The sequence below is a fragment of the Hyaena hyaena genome, unplaced genomic scaffold (genome assembly GCF_003009895.1).
Source record: "Hyaena hyaena isolate Hyena2069 unplaced genomic scaffold, ASM300989v1 scaffold_137, whole genome shotgun sequence".
Lineage (NCBI taxonomy): Eukaryota > Metazoa > Chordata > Mammalia > Carnivora > Hyaenidae > Hyaena > Hyaena hyaena.
In genome coordinates this window covers 94,743-117,019 of record NW_024080769.1, presented here as the reverse complement: position 1 = coordinate 117,019, position 22,277 = coordinate 94,743, and the positions used below count along the sequence as shown (strand labels likewise).

General features: G+C 39.1%; 1 protein-coding gene and 1 pseudogene across 2 annotated transcripts in view; both read right to left on the bottom strand.

Moving 5' to 3' along the window:
• Positions 1-22,277, bottom strand: part of FBXO22 (F-box protein 22) — a 28,306-nt gene that overhangs the window by 1,607 nt on the left and 4,422 nt on the right. For both annotated transcript variants that reach the window (XM_039238177.1, XM_039238175.1), the window contains exons 3-6: positions 18,093-18,180; positions 17,205-17,300; positions 10,689-10,853; positions 2,576-2,741 (exon numbers count right to left, since the gene is read on the bottom strand). In XM_039238177.1, the coding sequence (XP_039094108.1) occupies positions 2,576-2,741; positions 10,689-10,853; positions 17,205-17,300; positions 18,093-18,180 (515 nt within the window). The remainder of the gene's footprint in view (positions 1-2,575; positions 2,742-10,688; positions 10,854-17,204; positions 17,301-18,092; positions 18,181-22,277) is intronic.
• On the bottom strand, positions 12,675-12,884 carry LOC120235781 (annotated as a pseudogene).

Below are 22,277 nucleotides of genomic sequence, written 5' to 3'. Positions count from 1 at the left end.
TGCAGGGCTCAAACCCACGAACCGTGAGATCATGACCTGAGCCGAAGTCGGACGCTTAACCGACTGAGCCACCCAGGCGCCCCATCCTGGGTTTTTAGAAAGAGTATCCTTAACATTTCTTACTTTCTTAAAGGGAATCTTAAAATGTTATTCATATACACAATGATATCTATTAAATAAAGCTTTCTGGTATTATTTACATTTTTGGAATCTTTTCTCCCTTACCTTAGTGTCACATTCTAAAAAAGATAGATAGTAGTTCAGTCATGGATGGTAATTTTATTAAGAGCCTGTAACTCCACAAGTTTTAGCTTTAAGTTGTTTGGTCCATAAAGAAACATGATTAAATTGCTATGTCCTATTTATTACTTTCAGCCTACAATTCAGCTTAATCTAATGGTAAAAACATGTTTTTGTTTATATTTGCCTTTTTATGTAATATTTTATCCTTACTAAACCAAATATAAAGTGTCAAAGTTATAAAGCATAATATAGTGGACACCTAGACTTACAGGGGAAACACAAGTACCTTATATTCTATCACGTTTACCAACATGTGAGTTGATGAAATGGGCAAAATTCACTGGGTTAACAAGAAACTTAACTGAAAAAGCTTAAGGGGACTAAGATAATAAGATTAGCCAGTAGCAAAACCAGGTATACTGAGGGACAGAATCCACCTTCTGAAGTCCTCCATTGCTCCTTTAACTTTATTTCATTTCCTCTTTGGCTTACAATCGCTATGTGTGTTGTCAATATCTTGCCTGAAAGAATTATTTACCAAGCTTTTTTTAGTGAATGGTGTATCTGGAGACTATTAAAATAGAGTCTTGATTTATTGAATGGCAACTCTTACCCACGGACATGTATCCACAGTATGAAGACCACATTAAAATTAATGTGTCATGTAAAGGGTAATGATTCTTGAGGACTATTTACCACAACAGGTATAAAAAGAAGATGATATACAGACAACCAACCATGCTAAGAGACTCACATCTCAGATGCTAAGAGATTGGCATTTTAAAGGTAAAGGTATTAAATCATCACTGCCCTACTGTATACAATTTAAAGGTAAAGGCAAAGACTCAGAAAATCAGGCAAGAGGAGAAAAAAATCCACAATTACTGAGAATTAGGTGTATTTATGCATGAAATCCAATGTTTGATATCCTGCTTAGAATTCAGTGCCTCAACTTAGCTATAGTTGACCCCTGAACAACACACATTCTCTAATATGTAGATTTTTCTTGATAAGTACAGGACTGCAAATGTTTTTCCTCATGACTTTCTTAACATTTAACATTTTTTCTCTAGGTTTCCATATGGTAAGAATACATATAAGTTAACCAACTGTTCATGTTATCAGTAAGACTTCCAGTCAACAGTAGGCTAAATTTTGGGGGAGTCACAATATTATACATTAACCCCTGCATTGCTTAAGGGTCAACTATATTTGCTCTTCCTGACTCATCTGAGGAGCCTTAAAGAAGGGAGATTATAACTGGGATTATTTATACTGCTTGCTTTTAAAGATACTGATCTCTAACAGTCTGTTGCCACATCACCACTCTAGTATCCAAATACTAAACACAAATATAGTGAAAAATGAATACTAGTGTTTGCAGGAAGCATCTGGGGATAACAGGTTCTCATTTTCCTGCTTTTGGAAACTGATGATATTCATGTTCACTTACTCATGTTCAAATTTAGAAACTACTACATACTCTCATTCAAAATGCAAAGGGAGTAATGGCACCCAAAATAACAAAGCAAATATTTCATCTTCAAAAGCAAAAGCCTTAGTAACAATATCACAGATAACACAAATTTGACACCTTTTGAAAAGGGCTTTCAAAAAAATCTAGTATAGCATTTCCCAAAATATGTGCCCATTCCAATAAGCATCCAAGATGCTCCACAGAATGGATTTGAGAACTGTCACAGGTAATATTCCCTCTCTAAAAGATTTCCATGGCACTGAGTAGGTCTACCATAAAGATTCACTGTTTAACTATGCATTTCCTTCAGAGGAGAAAACAGAACTACAGAGGAAGTGATCACTGCGGTTTTATGGAGTACAGAGCTGCCGGGGGAGATACTAGTAGACAGGGCTGAAAATTAATTTTGAGGAAGAGTGTGAATCCATTTAATAAGTTATTAAAAGACAACATATAAATTTAATTCTTCAGTTGTCAGAAGAATTATGTCGAGTACTACATAATGGAATGAACTGTTAGCAATTCTGTAAACATGTGTTTTACTTTTTTTTTTTTTTTTAAATGTTTTTTATTTATTTCTAGGAGAGAGAGAGAGCGTGAGCAGGGGAGGGTCAGAGAGAGAGGGAGCCACAGACTGAAACAGGCTTCAGGCTCCGAGCTGGCAGCCAGCACAGAGCCCGACGCGGGGCTCGAACCCACGAACCGCGAGATCATGACCTAAGCGAAAGTCGGACGCTTAACCGACTAAGCCACCCAGGCACCCCTGTAAACATGTGTTTTAAAAACGTGAGGTAAGAAAAACCTGAGAAAATTTCTGGGCATACATGGGAGGAATCAGAAGCACAGGAGACATACTTGTCAGAGGTCAGAGATGCCAGGTTGTCTACCTGGCCTCCCGCTAAGATGACATTCATATCACTGAAAGTGCTGACTACTCGCTGCAGATAATTACTGGCTCCCACCTTACAGCAATTATAGCCAAATACCAGGACCACACGAAGCTCAGGGTTATCTAAAAGACCTGCAGAGAAAGGAAGAGCAACAATTAAAGACAGCCTTCAAACTGGAATTTTAAACTTTATCACAATCTTATTTTCTTTATTTTTGCAAAATAAAATGTTTCTGCTAATGACCTGCACTTACAGTTTCCTTTTTTTTTTTTTTTTTTACAAACTTTAACACTTCAAAATCTTTGCTGTAATTTTCCCCATTAAAAAAATGAAATGGCTATTTGAAAATAATACAATCCATACTCAACACAAAGAACCAGCTATGTAACTAAGCAGCATCCATGGCAGACCTTAGTGTAGGCCATCTTCACACAGGCCACCCCCTGGAATGAAAGGATGTGAGTGTACCCAGAGTTAGCAGTAGTAATAATTTAAAGATCCAGAGAAAATGGAGAGAAAAGGCACCAAACACCTGTCATGTATTTAATGGTGGTGTCCCCCAAAATGTATCCCCATCAAATCTCTGGAACTGATGAATGTAAACCCATTTGGGAAAAGGGTCTTTGCAGATGTAATTAAGGATACAGCAATGAGAGCATCTGTTATTATAGGCTCTATAGACTACAGCAAGTGTCCTTAAAAGACCTATATAAGAGACACAGACATAAGAAGAAGCACTGTGACCACAGAAGCAGAAACTGGAGTGATGCAACCATGAGGAATACCAGTGGCTACCAGAAGGTGGAAGGGTCAAATGAAGAGATTCACCCCTGTAGCCTTAGAGGGAGTGCAGCCCTTTAGACACCTTGACTTCAGATTTTTAGCCTCTTGGACTGTGACAGAAAAATTTCTGTTGCTTTAAGCCACTAAGTTTGTGGTAACTTATTACAGCAGCCTCAGGAAACCAATACACCATGAAAATACATATAGGCCCTATCCACTTGTTACAGGAAAGGGGGGTGGGAGGGAAGATGCTTTGAATATTGGAAACTCTTTCCAAAGCAAGAAAATGTTCCATTCTACAGTGTTAAAACAAAAAGGAGCTTTCATTAGGGGGTAGTATAGCCCAAAGGGCGATAGGCTGTACTCCAGCACTCCCCAACAAACTCCCTGGCTTTCACCTGAGCCTCTGGGCACTTTAAGACTATCACTTTGAAAATTTCTGGCATTATCAAACAGGTAATAGGACAGGAAAAAAAAAATCTATACCTAACCCACATTCTCATCCCTGTTTCCACTGACCCAGCCACGTGACTTCCATCTTGACAGACCTAAGGTGAAGATTATCAGAAATAAGACTCACTTAAGGAAACAGATGTGGGGGGAATGATTATTTACTAACACCAAACACTGACTTATCCAGGGAAATTTCCTCCAGTCCACTTCTATTTTTTAAAAATGTTTTTCTTTATTTTTGAGACAGAGAGAAAGCATGAGCTGGGAAGGAGGAGAGTAAATGGGAACTGAAGCGGGCTTCTGTGCTGACAGCAGAGATGGTATGAATCTTGTATATTACCCTCAGCCTGGGTTTCACTGTGTACTTCCTACACATGTCCCTCAATTCAGAACTCCTCTGCTGATACTGTATGTGTCTTTGTAAGCTGCCTTAAATTCATTTCAAATAAGGCAAAATATAAATTTATTACAACTAAGACCAACTAGAAGGCTAAAAGGAAATTTAAAAAATAAGATAAAATCTAGACACCAAGACCTATATCAGATTCAGGAACATCAAAACAGGAAGAACTATTCCAAAGTTAGGCCAGGACTCCTTGGAAATACTCTAGGTCTGCATGTTTAGATTTCTATTCTTTTTAGAGAAGCCACTCTCAAGACAACTATTATATGATTTGTTTGAAAGTGATGGAATCTGAATGCTTGTAGAAAACCTACTTCAAAGGAAAAGTCTACTTATTATTCAGGTGCCCACCACAGGCTCAATAGAGCATAGCTAACAAAACACAATCTGGCTAATTTAGTGAAGGCTCTGACCATAAGTTAGATCTGTTTAGCTAAATATTGAAATGATGAAGCTAAGGCAATGTTTCCCCTTGAATTAAATGCATCTAAAGTAAACATCAAATTTATAGGCAGGGGAAAAGAAGCCTTGCATCCTTATCCTCAAAACTGACTGGGGGTCACCTGTGTTGCTCTGGCTTTTGTGTAGTCATGCCTTTGAGATGTACCTTATCTACAAATATCTCTGGTGTTATACAGTAAGAAGCTGTTCCTGTCCATGGACATGGAGCCTGTGGCACACGGGTTCGGGGTGGGAGGCACTGCAGGCTGGGGGCTGTATTATGCGCCACTGTGAACTGAGAGTCAGCCCCCACTGGCCTCTTACAGTTTGTGTTTTCTAGCCCCTCTTGCTCCCAGAGCTGAATGACACCTACCGCAAGGGCAGGAAACCCTAACAGAACATGGGCACCACCTTCCTGTCACTTAGACTTTCTCAAGGGCTGTGCAACTTCTAAATCAGAGCAAATTCCATCACACAGGTTTTAGCTTTACCATCTTTCTCTGCTTTGCACCTGATCACTGTTGGCGGACTCCTCAAGATTCTCTGAAATCTCTAGATAATTTAAAAACTTTGTCCCTCAATTTTTTTTTGGCAATCTGACTTAACAAATAATGTTCACTCCCACTCAGTTGCTGGCAGAGTTCAAGAGTAGTCATCAATGGACCAAAAGCGGTAAGCAGAAAGGACCTGAACAACCCACAAAGTAGATCATAACATCATCAATGTAATAGGAAACACAGAACTTCTGCAAGGCACTTTTTTTTTTTATGTTTTTATTTTATTTTGAGAGACAGAGGCAGAGAGAGAGCAGGGGAGGGGCAGAGAGAGAGAAGACACAGAATCTGAAGCAGGATCCAGGCTCTGAGCTGTCAGCACAGAGCCCAATGTGGGGCTCGAACCCACAGACTGTGAGATCATGACCTGAGCCGAAGTCGGACGCTTAACCAACTGAGCCACCCAGGTGCCTCTGCCAGGCACTGTTCTAAGCGCTTCAACAGAAATTCACTTATTTAAATGCCCACCAGAACCTATTATGTACTGTTTAGTTCCTAGAAACTCTATGAGGATTCAACATCTTCCAAATTCACATGAAAACATGCAAATTGTATCCACTATTATAGGACGTGACTCAGGGTAGACATAATAATAAATACACACTCCCAGAGTGGCTGCCCAGAAGGAACTGGTGCTATGGGGTTACAGAACTGACACTTCCACTCCTCTCCTTCCAAGAACAAATGCAGGAGGACCTTTCAGGACTTCTTGTGACCTCAAATGGAAAAACTAGTGGAAAATCTTTTCTAATGTCACTGTCTACAAATAAAACTGTAGCCCAGAAAATCCTGGGCCCCAGGGGAATGTCAGAATGATGGGTTTGTAAAAGAGAAAGAGAATCACAGGTGTGAGACAAGTCTAGCTACCCACCTCAAGCGTTCTCCAAGGAGGAAAAAGCCCTGGCTCTTAAGCTCAAACTCATCTAAGAGCAACTGGCAGTCCTGAGGCTGCCTTCTCCAGCTCTATCTGTAGAAGGGCAGGGGTCACAGGCTGCCAGGTACTGCTTTCATGCTAGAGCCACTTTACTGAACAACTTGAAGCCTACAGGGAAGAAATACAGACCATCTTAAAGTGGGATGCTCCTCCCTCCATTACAATATGCTCCTCTGGGCAAGTGGTTCAGAGGTGCCTAGAGGGAGACAGGGGAGAAGTGAAGAAGCCTCAGTTCTAGACCTTCCAATACTCCCTTCAACCCAAACAGCTCTGCTCTCTGCTTTATTTTTATGTTGGTACCCCACCCCAGGTAAGATTTTACTTAGCAAGGAACTCTTTCAAAGAAAAGTTAGGAAATTGCTAAAGAACCTCCTCATTGAGGAGTCTCAATAAAGTCTTCAACATAAGCACAAGGGGGGAGTCATGGTATTGCTAGCTAGGCTTCAACAGGGAGTTACTTAGAGAGCGGAGAGCTATCAGCAGGAGGAAAGAGGAGAAAGGACAAAAGCAAGGAAGGAATGTGTCTGTTCAACAGAACAAGCAGTTCCCACCAAGGAGACACCACCAGGTGTTCACCTTATGTGAGCCAGTTCGAGCCAGATCAGAGCTGACTTCTTGCACAAAAGTCACTGAGCTGTCCTGAAGTTAGCTTTAGCTCTTTATAACACTAAGATCTCCTCCCATGGGCAGAGTTTTCTGCTATTTTTTGAACATAAGATATACGCACTGCATGTTGACATGCTAGCCATGTGCAATTGAACCAAACGCCTAAAAGTAACAGAGTATGTGTAAGCTCCTCAATATGTATGTGCAAGCTCCCTGTCCCTGCCCACTAATTCTGAATAAAAGCTTCCTGTACTAACTCCTTGGGGAGCCAGAGCTTTGAGAGCTACTTGTAACAAGTAATAAAAAGTTCCTTGTTTTCAACACTTTTTTGGCTTGTGTTCAGTTTAGTGCACCCCAACCAGTGAACTTCCCGAGTTTGGTTATGGTATTCCAACAGTCTCAATCAACCCTGGACAAGCAGGGTTGTCCTGCTGAGCTTCCTTCCTCTCTCCTCTTCCTCCTCTCATTACTGAGCTGGTTTCTATCTGGTTTAATTCCCATTAATTACCTAGTGATTCCCAAATTTCTATCTTTAGTCCTGACCATTCTCCTGAGTTCTAGAACTATACATTCAACTGTCTAATCAGTGACCCCAACTCAGATTCAACATGTTCAATCCAAAACTGCTAATCTGATTCCTCCAACTTGTGCCCCTGGTCTATTCCTTCCCTCAGGAGATGGTAATGTGCAGCAGTGCTGGCCAAAAACCTGGGTGACATCACAGCCACCTCCCTTATTCACAATACCCAACATTTTAATCAGTCACTACATCCTGTTGATTCCACCTCAAAACTTTGTCTTGATCCAGCCATCTCTTCAGCTCCACTTTCCATCCTCTCCTGCCTTAATCACCACAACAACCTCCTGTTTGTCCTGTACCTGCTCTCATATTCCTCCAAACTGATCACCACACACCACAGCTAGAGGGTTATTTTCAAAAGACTTCTCTGATTATGTCACTCTTTTGTTTAAAATCCTGGCTTCCCACTGCCATTAAATATGTAAAATCCTTACTATGTTTTATGGGCACGATGTGGCCTCCACTTGCCTCTATGGCTTCGCCTCACATCACACACCTCTTGTTGCTGTCACCACTCTTCCAGACACACTAGAATTTTTTATATTTCACAAATGAGCATGGGAATCCACAACATTTCCATCGTGAAGGTGTATGATCAGGCCCCTTCCATTTTCTGTCCTTGACTGCGGGCTACCTTGCTCTATTTGTCGGTAACCTAGAAAGAAGGTAAAGACCACCTAAGAAACTCCTCCCTACTCCACATGTGAGGGACCCATTCCCACTCTAGTCCACTTTTTAGGGCTCCATACAAACATCACTTTCCCAACACCCCTCATTAGATTAAGTCTCGTGGTTATATGTTTTCTAGCACCTCTGCTTCTACTGGGTAACACGTTTCACATCTTTGGTAGGCCATCATCTTGTCAGCATCAAGCTATACCTTTTTCCTTCCTTCTTTGCGCTAAATTTGTTGCTGACTCTTTTCTAAAACCTGTCCTGGACATTCTTGCAGAAAGCCTGTCACACTACGTGCAAATGGCTCTCAAACCAATTATCTCTGACCTCAACTCCTTCTTGAGCTTCAGACCCACGATCTAACCACCAGTCTAAGAGAAATCGGGTTTGCTGAGCACTGTTAACTCCTGCCAACCTTCCAACAAACTTCCTCATTATACCATGAGAAAGTTTCTAGCTTAGCTACACAGTCACATTTGCTCCTAAAATTCTTTCTCCCTTTGTACTTAACATTAGGTCAGTTTAAAAGGCACAGTCTGGGGCGCCTGGGTGGCTCAGTCAGTTGAGTGTCCGACTTCGGCTCAGGTCATGATCTCATGGTTCGTGGGTTCGAGCCCCGCATTGGGCTCTGTGCTGACAGGTAGCTTAGAACCTGGAGTCTGTTTCAGATTCTGTATCTCCCTCTCTCTCTGACTCTCCCCTACTCACACTGTCTCTCTCTCTCTCAGAAATAAATAAAACATTAAAAATTTTTTTTTAATAAAATAAAATAAAATAAAATAAAATAAAATAAAATAAAATAAAAGGCACAATGTGGAGTTTTCCTTAGAGAACGTTTGGAATCCTTGATTTTGGGTAGCTTTAACAATACAGAGGGCTCTGGTCTTCTGTTTATGTACTATGTAGTGTAAGAGCTTTTGCTCTCTACTATTGCAAGTTTAGTTTCCTCACCAACAACATACTGTGACAAATTCTACCCGGTAAAGCCGTTGTGAGAATTAGAAACAGCATGTAGCACAGTACCTGGCTTATAATGCCTCAGTATTAGTTGTCATTAATTGTCACCATCAGCCAAGCCATGGGCATGTTCCTCTGGCATAACACTTCTGAATGGGATGATATGAATACCTAAGACCTTCACTGTCCTTTTCCTGAACATCCCTCCTCCTAGTCAATTCCTCCACATAACACAAACCACACTGCAGATGGATCACTGTGACCCACTGCAAAGCCTGCCTAAGGTACAGGGGCCAACGTTAACCCACCATCTACAGAGCAAGGTATTTGGCTAAGTGCTTTATAGAAGTCATTTTATCTAATGCTTATACTTCTGTAAGTCAGCTATCTCCACTTTACAGATAGGAATCAGAGGCTTATAAAAAGTGAAGAAACTTGTCCTAAATTAGGAAAGCTGGAATGTAACAGAACTAGGGCAGTTATAAGCCTGCATTCTCACTAGCTATAGTTTCCTGCCTTACCCTGCAGGCTGGCTGTTGAAACTTCCCATGCACTACCTGTATCTGACAACTCTTCCACATTATCAAGAGGCCTGCTACTGCTGGCTGCTGGTCTCTGCAGTCAAAGCCTCCTCCTTCTGTGCTTCTCATCCCATCCCCACCAACCACTCTGAGTCTTTCTTTACACTGTAAAGGACAGTTGCCCAAGCCAGTCTCAATGTGTAGACTCCTTTTTTTTTCATTAGTAAACCAATCACAAGTGTTCCCTTTGTTGCTACATATTTTTTTATTCCCACTGGATTCAGTGCCATTTCAAATAATGGAGGCTTGTCTCTATAGGGTGGCTGACTGATGCACAAACAGGTAATTTTTCGTGCCAACAGAGATTTTTAAAAATAAGTTAATGTCAATCAGTTCACCTGTAGATGCAGACAAAAAGCCTTAACACTGCTCTGCTTGAGTAACTACTCTGCTGCTTATTATATTAAATTAAGCTTTCTCATCAGATCCTGGAAATTAAGCCAACTCTTTAGCTCTTCAAAATCACCTCTCATGACCTTGCCTACTCCAGCCAAACTTCCTCTAGTCTTACGTGTCCTAGGAAATCCTTGTTTGACAGACTCTGCCTTAACTTAACAGCTTTTCTAAAACTTATCAAGTTCACTACACTTATTCCCATCTTTCTAATTAGTTGACATAGAACCTATATTTTATTAAAAAAATTTTGGGGCGCCTGGGTGGCTCAGTCAGTTAAGCGTCTGACTTCGGCTCAGGTCATGATCTCATAGTTTGTGGGTTCGAGCCCCACGTCGGACTCTGTGCTGACAGCTAGCTCAGAGCGAGCCTGCTTCAGATTCTGTATCTCCTTCTCTCTCTGACCCTCCACTGCTCACGCTGTCTCGCTGTCTCTCTCTCTTTCTCTCTCTCTCAGAAATAAAGCATTTAACAAAAAAAATTTTCTTCATAATAAATGCCTTTTATTAGTGTAAAACAATGCTTTAAAAAGGTTTTCAGAAAACTAAAATAGCAAAATGATAAAGTATTCAAAGAGAAAGAAGTGCTTCAAAATTCAGAATTAAATACAAATATATTTATTAGTAACATGTATACTTAATTCAGACTCTCTCAAAGGAACAAACACAATCAATCAATTGGGCAATTGGACAATTAATGGTAAAGAACAGTGACTTACCTACTTCAGTGAGTCGATGTCTTTCTAGGGTTAAATTCTTTGGGTCCTTAGTAAAATGAAAGGGTTGTATTTTTATTCCTTCAATTTGAGGGAATAACAGAGCAAAACCAGACTCTCCAATTTCTATTTCCTGAGGTCGATTGTTACCTGATCCCATCGGAGTCACTAGGAAAAAAAGAGTTTCATGAATAGTTTTTTTTAAATGTTTGTTTTTTATTTTGGAGAGACAGAGAGATAGCATGAGCCAGGGAAGGACAGGAAGAGAGGGGGACAGAGGATCCAAAGCAAGCTCTGTCCTGACAGCAGAGTCTGATGTGGGGCTTGAACCCAGGAACTGTGAGATCATGACCTGAGCCAAAGTCAGATGCCTAACCAACTGAACCACCCAGACACCCCTCATGAACAGATTTAATAAAAATTGAAGTTTCACTTGGTAACACTTCATTTGGTATGTATCTAGCGCCACCTAGATAACTATAGTTTGGGTCACTAAGGTAATCAACCAGTTAATAAGCCACTATCTGAGTAAATATTTCTCAGCTTTGAAATTTTTAGGGGTGGTGTCATGAAAATTTCATGATGTCTGCAATCTACTTTCCAATGGTTTAGAAAGAAATGTTTTTTTATAAACCAAGAAAAAAAACTGCTACCAAACTTATTAATTTTTTAAAGTTTATTTATTTTGAAGAGAGAGAGAAGGCAAGCATACACAGGGGAGAGGCAGAAAGAGAGAATCTCAAGCAGGCTCTATAACTGTCAGCTTAGAGCCCGACGTGGGACTTGATCTCACGAACCATGAGATAATGACCTGAGCTGAAATCAAGTGTCAGATGCTTAACTGACTGATCTACCCAGGTGCCTTGCAAAAATTTTTAAATTAGTGAATCTAGACAAAAGGAATATGAATGTTTACTATTCTATCATTCTACAACTTTGAAGATTTGATGTTTTTCTAAGTAAGAAGTTGGAGGGTAGTAAATAATCTTTGCAGCAATTCCACTTTTAAAAAATTTTCCTAAAGATATTTGACAATTATATAAAATATGTATATAATGTATATATACATATACATACACATACACCAATATATATGCACACACACAAAAAATACTTTTATCACAGAATTTTTAACAGAATGTAAAAGGAAAAATCTAAATGCCCTACACTGGTATTTATATTAAAAGTTATACTTAAACAATCAACCACAGCCATTAAGAATGACAGACATATTTACTAACATGGAAATATGTAATATGCTGTGAATTTTAAACGTAGGTGTTATGGACAGAATTGTGTCCCCCTCAAAATTTGTATGTTGAAGCCCTAACTACCACTACGAATATATTTGGAGATAAGGCCTTTAAAGAGGTAATTAAGGTTAAATGAGGTCATCAGAGTTGGACCCTAATCCAGTAAGTCTGGCATCCTTGTAAGAAGAGAAAAAGACATTAGGGATGCATGCATAAAGAGAAATGGCCATGTGAGGACTTAGCAAGGAGGCAAGGCAGTGGTCTGAAAACTAGGGAGAAGCCTCCGGAGAAAGGAAACCTGCCAACACTTTAATTTTGGATTTCCAGCCTCCAACACTGTGAGAACATACATACATTTCTGTTGTTTAAGCCACCAGTGTGTTATTTGGTTATGGCAGCCATAGGAGACTAAAACAAGTACAGTAGGTTACAAGTCTATAGAAAATTATATTCTTGATATATGTACATACACATGTATTTATTTCTACATATGATGCTATTTTTTGAACATCCAAAAGGTTATGCATTATAACATTAATACAGTAGTTAACTATGATGCTTAAAGTTGCTTGATTTTTTTGCTCATCTTTATCTTCTATTTTTCTTTAACAATAAATGTTACCGATATAAAGAATAAAACTTTAAAAAAAATTTTTATTTAAAGAGAGAGACTATGTGAGTGGGGGAGGGGTAGAGAGATGGGGGGGGAGAGAGAGAGAGAGAGAGAGAGAGAGAGAGAGAATCCCAAGCAGGCTCCACACTCAGTGCAGAGCCCGACTCAGGGCTTGAACTCCTAAAACCATGAAATCATGACCTGAGCTGAATTCAAAAGTTGGACGCTTAACCAACTGAGCCACTCACGTGCCACTAGAGTAAAACTCTTTTTAAGAAGTGTTAAGCTTTTTAGATACTACACTTGATCTTAGCCAAAAGGCCGAGAAGTGATATTAAGCTTTTTAGAAATCAAAGCTATAGCAAAATGAAAAAATATCCAAAGATAAAATTTCAGAATCCTAACAAACCCCACACAATATAATCTCCACCCCCCACAATATATTCTTAATTAAAAACAAAAATTTTAGGTCATAAGGACCCTTTCTTCCACAAAAATAGATCAAAACAAAAGCAATCTTTAATTAATTAATTAATTTTTTAATGTTTATTTATTTCTGAGAGAGAGAGAGAGACAGTGTGAGCAGGGGAGGGTCGGAGATACAGAATCTGAAGGAGGCTCCAGGTTCTGAGCTAGCCTTCAGCAAACAGCCTGACGCAGGGCTCGAACTCACAAACCATGTGATCATGACCTGAGCCAAAGTTGGACACTTAACCGACTGAACCACCCAGGCGCCCCAAAACAAAAGCAGTTTTTAAAAGTGCGATCTCAAGACAATATAAACTAAATCTCAATATGCTTTTAATTGAATAAGACAGGTTGATTCTAAAAATATGTAGATATGCAAAAGACCTAAAGAGCCAAAACAGTTTTTAAAAAGAACATCAAAACCTATAGTAATATGGCAATGGCTTAAGGATAGACAAATATATCAATGAAGCAGAATTAAATACAGAAATAGATCCACAAACATGCAGTCAATTATTTTTAACAAAGGTGCCAAGGCAATTAGAGGAAAGAAAAATCTTCAACAAAGGGTGATGAAATAGTTGGATAAACATATGAAAAAAAATTAACCTTGAACCCCTAACTCACACCATACATTTAAGAGCTAAACCATACAGCTTATAGAAAAAAACATAGAGAATATTTTTGTGACTTTGAGATAGGCAAAGATTTCCTGGAAAGGACATAAATATTTACAACACCTATACCTAATTAAGGTCTTGTATTAGAATATATAAACAACTTCAAGTCAAAAATAAAAACAATCCAATAAAAAAATAGTAAAAGACTTGGATACATCACAAAAACTGGTATACAAATAGACAATAAACAGATGAAGAGATGCTCAACATAATTAAAATCATTGGAGTAATTCAAATTAGAACTAGCATAGGATCCACTATGATGGCTAAAATGAAAGACTCATTTGAAGACACTAAGTATTAGTGAGGATATGTAGCAATGAGCATCTAACATCCTCATTCACTGCTGGTGAGTATAAATGGAACAAGTCTTGAAAATAGTTTGGCAGTTTCTTGTTGAGTTAAACATACACCAACTCCAAGACCCAGCAATTCCACATCTTGGTAATTGCCCAAGAAGAATAACAAGACTTACACAAAAATGTTCACAACAGCCTCATTCACAATAGTCAGGAATGTGAAACAATCCAAATCTCCATTAAAAAGAGAATGGAAAAATAGTCTATTTATATAACAGAATACTACTAACAATTTTTTTTTTTTAATTTTTTAATGTTTTTATTTATTTCTAGGAGAGAGAGAGAGAGAGACAGCGTGAGCAGGGGAGGGTCAGAGAGAGAGGGAGTCACAGACTGAAACAGGCTCCAGGCTCTGAGCTGGCAGTCAGCACAGAGCCCGACGCGGGGCCCAAACCCACGAACCGCGAGATCACGACCTAAGCGAAAGTCGGACGCTTAACCGACTAAGCCACCCAGGCGCCCCACTACTAACAATTTTTAAATGAACACTAATACGCACCGTAACTTAAGTTAATCTCAAAAATATTATGGTGTTAAAAATATTTATGCTGAGTGAAAAAACCAAGACATAAGAAGGGTATATACCATATAGTTCCATTTATATAACACTCCCCCCCCCCCCACTTATATAACACTTAACAACAGGCAATCTAATTTATGGTCACAGAAATAAGAACCAAGGTTTCCTTTGCAGGCAGAGATGGACAGGAAAAGGGCATGACAGATCTTCCTGAGGTAACAGAAATATATTCTATATCTTGACTGGCGTATAGGTTACACAAGGGTATACATTAGTCAAAACTCATTAATTTAGTACACTTAAGATTGTGTAGGGAATGTAAGTGAAGTTTACCTTAAAAGAAAGAAAATGACAATCTCTCAAACTTGAAATTTTTCTTTTTATTATTTTTTAATGTTTTATTTATTTCTGAGAAAAAAAGACAGCATGAGCAGGGGAGGCTCAGAGAGAGTAGGAGACACAGAATCTGAAACAGGCTCCAGGCTCTGAGCTAGCTGTCAGCACAGAGCCCGACGCAGGGCTCAAACTCACAAACCTGATCATGACCTGAGCTGAAGTCGGACACTTAACCAACTGAGCCACCCAGGTACCCCTCAAACTTGAAATTTTTCTAACCTAAGAAGGAAGATGGGCTAGGGGTCAATGACTGCTTTAGAAATAATCACTAAACTGTGGCCTAAGAAAAAGGAATCCAACCGTCTTGGCGTTAGTTTTGTCGGAACATGCATGGAACTGGCTCAAAGAAAGCATCTAACTGCAGGGGTACCAAAAACACAAAGTGTGTCCATGCAAACACAAGACAGAATTGGAATGGCATCTAATCTTGACATCAAGATCATAAGGGAACTTGGGGAAACAAATCAGCAAAGTTAAAACTCCTTCAGAACAGGGCAAGCAGGGGTGCCTGGGTGGTTCAGTGGGTTAAGCATCTGACTTCCGCTCAGATCATGATCTCAGTTTGTAAGTTTGAGCCCCACGTCTGGCTCTGTGCTGACAGGGCTGAGCCTCTCTCTCTCCCTCTCTCTGCCCCTCCCCTGCATGGGGTTGCTCTCTCTCTCTCTCAAAATAAATAAATAAATATATATATTTTTAAAAAGGCAGAAAGGAAGGCTTAAGGTAGACTTCCCACTGTCATAATGGGGTCCTCTCAACAAGTCCACACTCCCTCTCCTGCCTCCACCCCCTAGCCAAAATTTTAAAAAGCAGAAATGTGACTGTACTTTGAAAAAAACCACAGTAGATGAGGTGGGGAGGCATAAGAAAATGACAAAGCTACCATTCTATATAAGCATTTGTTAATAACTAGCAATGGTAAACCTAGACCATTTTAGGAAAATTCAAAAGTTAAAATAAAACCATGCTTACTGCTATCATTTTTAATCCAATGAAGAACAAAATGCATGGTGACAGGCAGAAATAATAGTATAGGTGTGAGGAGCCAATAACAGTAGAGATGAAATAGCCTCTATCAACCGTGTATTTATCCTTATTCATTTGTACACACTTGAAATCCTTTGTACTTCACTGTGCTAAGATCAAAAGTCTCTCAGTGAAAATTAAATATGCCAATTATGGAGTAATACTGAGTGGAACAAAGAAAATAGTAAGAGTTAACATTTACTCATTGATTCCTGCACATCTCTATTCTGATTACTTTTCAAGTTAACTCATTTAATCCTCAACCCTCCAAAGAACTATTATCAATCATCCCCATTTCATATATGGGGAAACTGAAGCCTTGTAAGGTTAGGCAATTTACCCAAAGTCATACAGAGTGGTACAGCCAGGATTCCAATCCAGGTACCTGAACCACTGCACCATGACTGCCTCAACAGAATGTCTCTCCCCCATGAGCTAAAGAAAAGAATCAAGGGGCACCTGGGTGACTCAGCTGGTTAAGCATACAACTCTCAATTTCAGCTCAGGTCATGATCTCATGGTCTGTAAGACAAACTTGCACTGGGCTCCACAATGAGTATGGAGCTTGCTTAAGATACTCTGTCTCTGTCTCTCTCTCTCTCTTTCTGTGTGTGTGTGTGTGTGTGTGTGTGTGTGTGTGTGTGTGTCTGCCTCTGCCTCTCTCCCTTTGCATGTGCTCTCTCTCACAAAAAAAAAATTTTTTTTTAAAAGAATCAAGAATAGTAAATAACAAACAGCAAAAATTCACCAGCAGCAAATGTGAAAAAGGGTATAATTTAATGTTCAAACAGTGGTATCTAAGTAGAGAAACAGAAGCTTTCTAGCAAGGTCTACTATAGCTCCTAATCACAGCTCTAACTTACCCATGCCTACCAGAAACAATCCTGGTTAAACTGACAAGAGCATTTAATGCTTCCTGATTTGAAGAGAGGAAGTATGTGAGCTCTTTCCTCTTATGAAAGACTCCTGGAAAGATATGCATCACATCTGGTTTTTATAGACAGCCCTGAGACCAGGAATACTAACCACAGTAATCTAAAGAACATTAATGGAAGTTAAATATACCATGGCAAATATGACTAACTTTACGGCATTTTTGGATGGCCCAAAATATAAATGTGGTTTTAGGCTACAAAGAATTCAACAATTTACAGGACCCCCACATTAATGCAAAACAAGAAATCATCAAAATGGTATTTTCTCTCACCTACAATTCCTGGGGTCACAATCCCAAGGACTTGGCATTGTTTTGGGAATAGCTTCTCAAGGGCAAATGCTGCTTCCATAGTAGTTCTTTTCCTTGCTATAATAATACAGTAGTGAAATTATTACATCATTTTAGGTCAAATATGATGGTGTGGGGGGAAAAAAGCAAACAATGAATAAAGTTTAAATCACTTATACCAGAATGCTTTATAAAGAAGTCTAAAAACTTTGATGAAAACATTTTCCCATTTGCGCCCTGCTCTATGTGTTAAATTCTAAATCTGACTTTTAACATCACCAATTTGCCTTTCTTGTTTTGCTCATATACTGGTTTTTCCCCAATGATGTTAAATTTAGCAGCAGCAGCTAAATTTTAACTTGTTGTTGTACCTCTCTGTTTAGCCGATATTAGAGCATGACTGTTTCACTGCATACACAGTCAGCTGGATTCAAATTAGACCGTGATAACCCAGGTCTAGCTCTGAGCCTCAGCGTGCCCAGCCTGGGAAACGTAGTCTACTTCTACTCTTACTGAGTGAAGAGGCATGCATGGTATCTATAGATAACCTTGGTCTCCCTGAATGGGTCCCCATCACACAATATAAGGCTTCAATTGCCAAAGATAAACATCCTGTTTTAATAATAGAACGTGCCTGGATGGCTAAAGTATTTCAAAATGAGAAAAACATCTTTCTAAAGAATTTGTTTTAGTTTAGAATTTCTGCAAGGTTCAGAAATCAGCCTTTGAAGCAAAAATGGCCTCTCAAGTTTCAAAGACAATATATTCATGAAGGCCCAGAGCCTCAGTAACTCTCAAGACTAGGACAATATTTAACTCTTGAGGTACATAAGGAAACAAAAAACTCAAACCTCTTCTTTTGATATTTACCTCTCTTGTGGCCACGACACTCTTCCAGACTAATGAAAGTTTCTGAATCAGCCATGTAAAGAACGGTCTGTGGTAAGATGTGAACATTCTGGTAAGAAAAAACAAAAATGGAACTGAATGACACAAATCTAGAACTGCTCTCGTGGTCCCTTAAAGTTTTGCCCTGGTCCAAACTGCCATGAACATACTCTCCCTTCGGGTCAATGTCTCACCTGAGTCCAACCACAGCCCATTCATTTTTTATTTCTGCTCCTTCTTTTTCAGCTCATTCATTTGAGCATCTCTTATTTTAAGTCAACCTCATTCAGCCTGACTCAAAATGTTCATTTTCATAATTCAAATACTTTTTGTTAATTTTTTATTTTAGAGAGAGAGAGAGAGTGGGTGAGAAAGGCAGAGGAAATGAGAGAGAGAATCCCAAGTGGGCTCAACGCTCAGCCTGGAGCATGCCATAGGCCTAGATCCCACAACTCTGGGATCATGACCTGAGCCAGAATCAAAAGTTGGATGCCCAACTGACTAAGCCACCCAGGCATCTCCATAATTTAAAATTTTACTTCATTTTATTTATTTAAAAAAATTTTAACATTTTATTTATTTCTGAGAGAGAGAAAGCGTGAGCAGGGGAGGGTCAGAGAGAGAGGGAGTACAGAATCTGAAGCAGGCTCCAGGCTCTGAGCTAGCTGTCAGCACAGAGCCCAATGCGGGGCCCGAACCCACAAGCCGTGAGATCATGACCAAGGCCAAATTCGGATGCTTAACCGACTGAGCCACCTAGGTGCCCCCTTAAAATTTTAAATAAAAACATTAAATGCCAGCAAAAGGTGCCACTTGCTTTGTCTGAATAGGCACCCCAGTAACAGAAACATCTGAGCAACAAGGGAAAGTATACAAACTGTATTTCTTCTCTTTTCACTGCCTACCAAATGCAAGTATCCCAGGTCTTCATTTCCACCTTACCAACTAGTTCGCTGAAGGGAAACTTTTGCTTACTATAATCCAGACTACATACACTGCTGTGCACATTCTCCTGCAGCTCTCTTCAATTCCCACTTGATTTAGGACTATGTCCCCCTAGAGACCACTTAAAGTGCCACCTCCCCTACAATACCTTTTCTTAGACTCCTTCAGTACCCTGGACCTCATATGTGACATACCTTATATCTCAGTCATTCTTACTTGTGCCTTATCTCCACTTATGAGCTAGGCTTATTCAGAATCCTGTTTTCCACTAAATCTCACATTACGGCCAAGTAGCAAAGTGGCTGAATCAAACAAAAGGATGAACATACTTTTTTCCCTAAACTGGTTATTTTCAAATATTTTTACTATCAGAATGGAATGAAGTACTTAACATATAGATAGCAACCCTCAATAATGTTGATTAAATAATAAAAAAATGTTAATCCATTGTAATTTGGGTGAATGTTAAGATGTTTCAGAGTAGATTCCATATAGACAAAAGGTAACTCAAAAAAGGTAACTGAGACAGAATGATGGCCCTGTGGTGGCCCCAGGGCTGATAAGACCTAAGAGTATAGTTCTCTTGGTCCACACAGCATTTTCTAAGAATGTAATTTGGTTACCAACATTGAAAATTACACAAAATATTTACATAAAATGTGGATTTCCAGATTCTTTTGAAAAACTAGACAACACTTAGACTGCATTCTTCTTGACTAGGGCTAAACCCAGGCAAGCACCTCCTGGTTTGCCATGGCCTTATTGCTCCCTCTGCTGTCACAGTAAACCAACTTAGTCACCTGCCTAACTTTGGGGTCATTTGAGTTTGTGATATCTAGTATAGGAAGTAAGGAGATTGGAAGTCTGGTCCTGAGTTTTCAGGATTCTCTCAGTCCTGGGATCCAATGAAAAGCAATTGCTGAATCTTCCTTTCTAATTCTCACTAGAAGCAGTGACAAGGACAGTCCTCAACATGAAAAGTTCTCAAAGCACAATGTGAGACAACTGCAACCTCACTCCTTTATACAAAGAAGTTCCAAATAGAAAGATACGTTATAAACCTTTTTGTAGACTTAAAAATATTTCTGATAAAAAAGTTAAAACTTACTTTATGGCTATAAAAGTGTCATGTTCACTAGGTAATCTAGTGGCAAACACAAAGAAAACAGCATGATTTGGACAAGGTTTCCATGTTTTAGTTTAACCGCAGTAGCGATTACTACAATAAATAAACTTCTGTAAGGGCATTAATACATGGATTTTTAAAATGCCATTGATAATAGAAAATAATAATTTCATTCATTGAAAAATTATTATCCCTGGTACTGAAGGTAATGTGTTATATGCATTACCTTTAGATTATTTAACCCTTAGAGTAAGTCTTTAAGAGTATGAGGAAAATTTTTATTGTCTTTCCATTCTATAGAGAGAGAACCTGAAGCTCAAAGAGATTAGGTAACTTTTCCTTTTCCATTTTTTAAAATGTTTGTTTATTTGTTTTTAAAATTTAAAAAATTTTTTTAAATTTATTTTTGAGACACAGAAAGACAGAGTATGAGAGGGAGAAGGGCAGAGAGACAGGGAGATACGGAATCTGAAGCAGGCTGAGCTGTCAGCACAGAGCCCGTGCGGGACTCGAACCCACAAACGTGAGATCATGACCTGAGCCGAAGTCGGAGGCTTAACTGACTGAGCCACCCAGGTGCCCCATGTTTATTTATTTTTGATAGAGAGAACATACACAAGAGCATGGGAGGGCCAGAAAGAGAGGGAGACAGAGGATCTGAAGTGGGCTCTGCACTGACAGTAGACAACCAAGAGCCAGATTGATGGGGTACTCGAAACCATGAACCGTGAGATCATGACCTGAGCTGAAGTTGGACACTTAACCTATTGAGCCCTTCAGGTGCTCCAGATTAGATAACTTTTTCAGACTGACAGCTTGTATGTACCAAAGCTAGGTTCAGACCTAAATATGTCCAGCTACTAACAGCCATTATATTGTATAAACTTTTAAAGCTATATGAAAATAAAACCTGCTGTGGTAAAACTCTGAAGGAAAAATAATAACATTTTAAAGCATTAAAAAAAATTACACAATTCTACCCTGGCAGGAAACTTTTGCTAACATTTTGGCTTATTTCTTTTCTATTTTTCCTTGTTTGTTTTTAAATAATTCATATTACACTAAACATAATTTCATAATCTGCCTTCTTCACTTATAACATGAACTTGTCATGTTCACTAGGTACCCTTGTCATTAGTGCATCTTGCAGTTCATCATTTAGTGACTATTTCTAAACATTAGATTGTTTTCAATTTCCCTTATAATAAATGATGCTGCAAAGAACATCTTTATGGAAGTCTGCCTGCATTTTGAACTTCTCCAAATGACAACTTCTAGAAATAGACCAGGCAGGGTTTGAGCCAATATGCAAAGAAGAAAGTTTCCTATAGGCCTGCCTTTGGATACTGGCCACTTTGGAACTGAGTCCAAAAGCCCAAACAGAGTAAAGAGAAAATCCACATGAGAAAAGGGGAAACAGAAGATTGGTCATTTATGGGGCATTTGTCTAATATCTAAACATATTAAGAATGATGAAAGCCAGGTTTCTCATTGGTCAAAAGGGAGGTACAAATATGACCTGAGAGAAAAGAAAACTGTAAACAATTCTGTGTTGGAATGGAATTGGATGTACTCGTGCGAACTCATGAATTTCCATATATAACAGATGTAATTATATACACATATATACACAAACACATATGCATATACATATATTCCTGGGCTCTCTTCCACTGGGCTCTAGAGCAGCAAACCCTTCAACAGCAATGCATCTCAACTACCATTCTCCACTAAAAGGCACCAGAACTCTTTAAAGAAATGGCTGACTCCAGGACTAAAGCAGACAAAACACAAGATGAGCTTAGAAAATGTGTCAGAAAGCAAGGAAGTACTCAAAGGTGACAGATGCATATCTAAAGATCCTGAAGCCAGATGAAGGGGTTCCTGCTAGACAAAATGGGGACAATTTGAACACCAAAATAAATTCTTTTCGAGGTTATATTCCATTGAATAAGAGACTTAAGAGTCCATACAGATATAAATAAATGAATAAATTGAGACAGGAATACTTACATAGTTTCAAAGTATCTCCTCACGAAATACTTATTAATTACAGTGGAAAAGAGTAATTTTACAGTAGCCACATCTGGGAAACA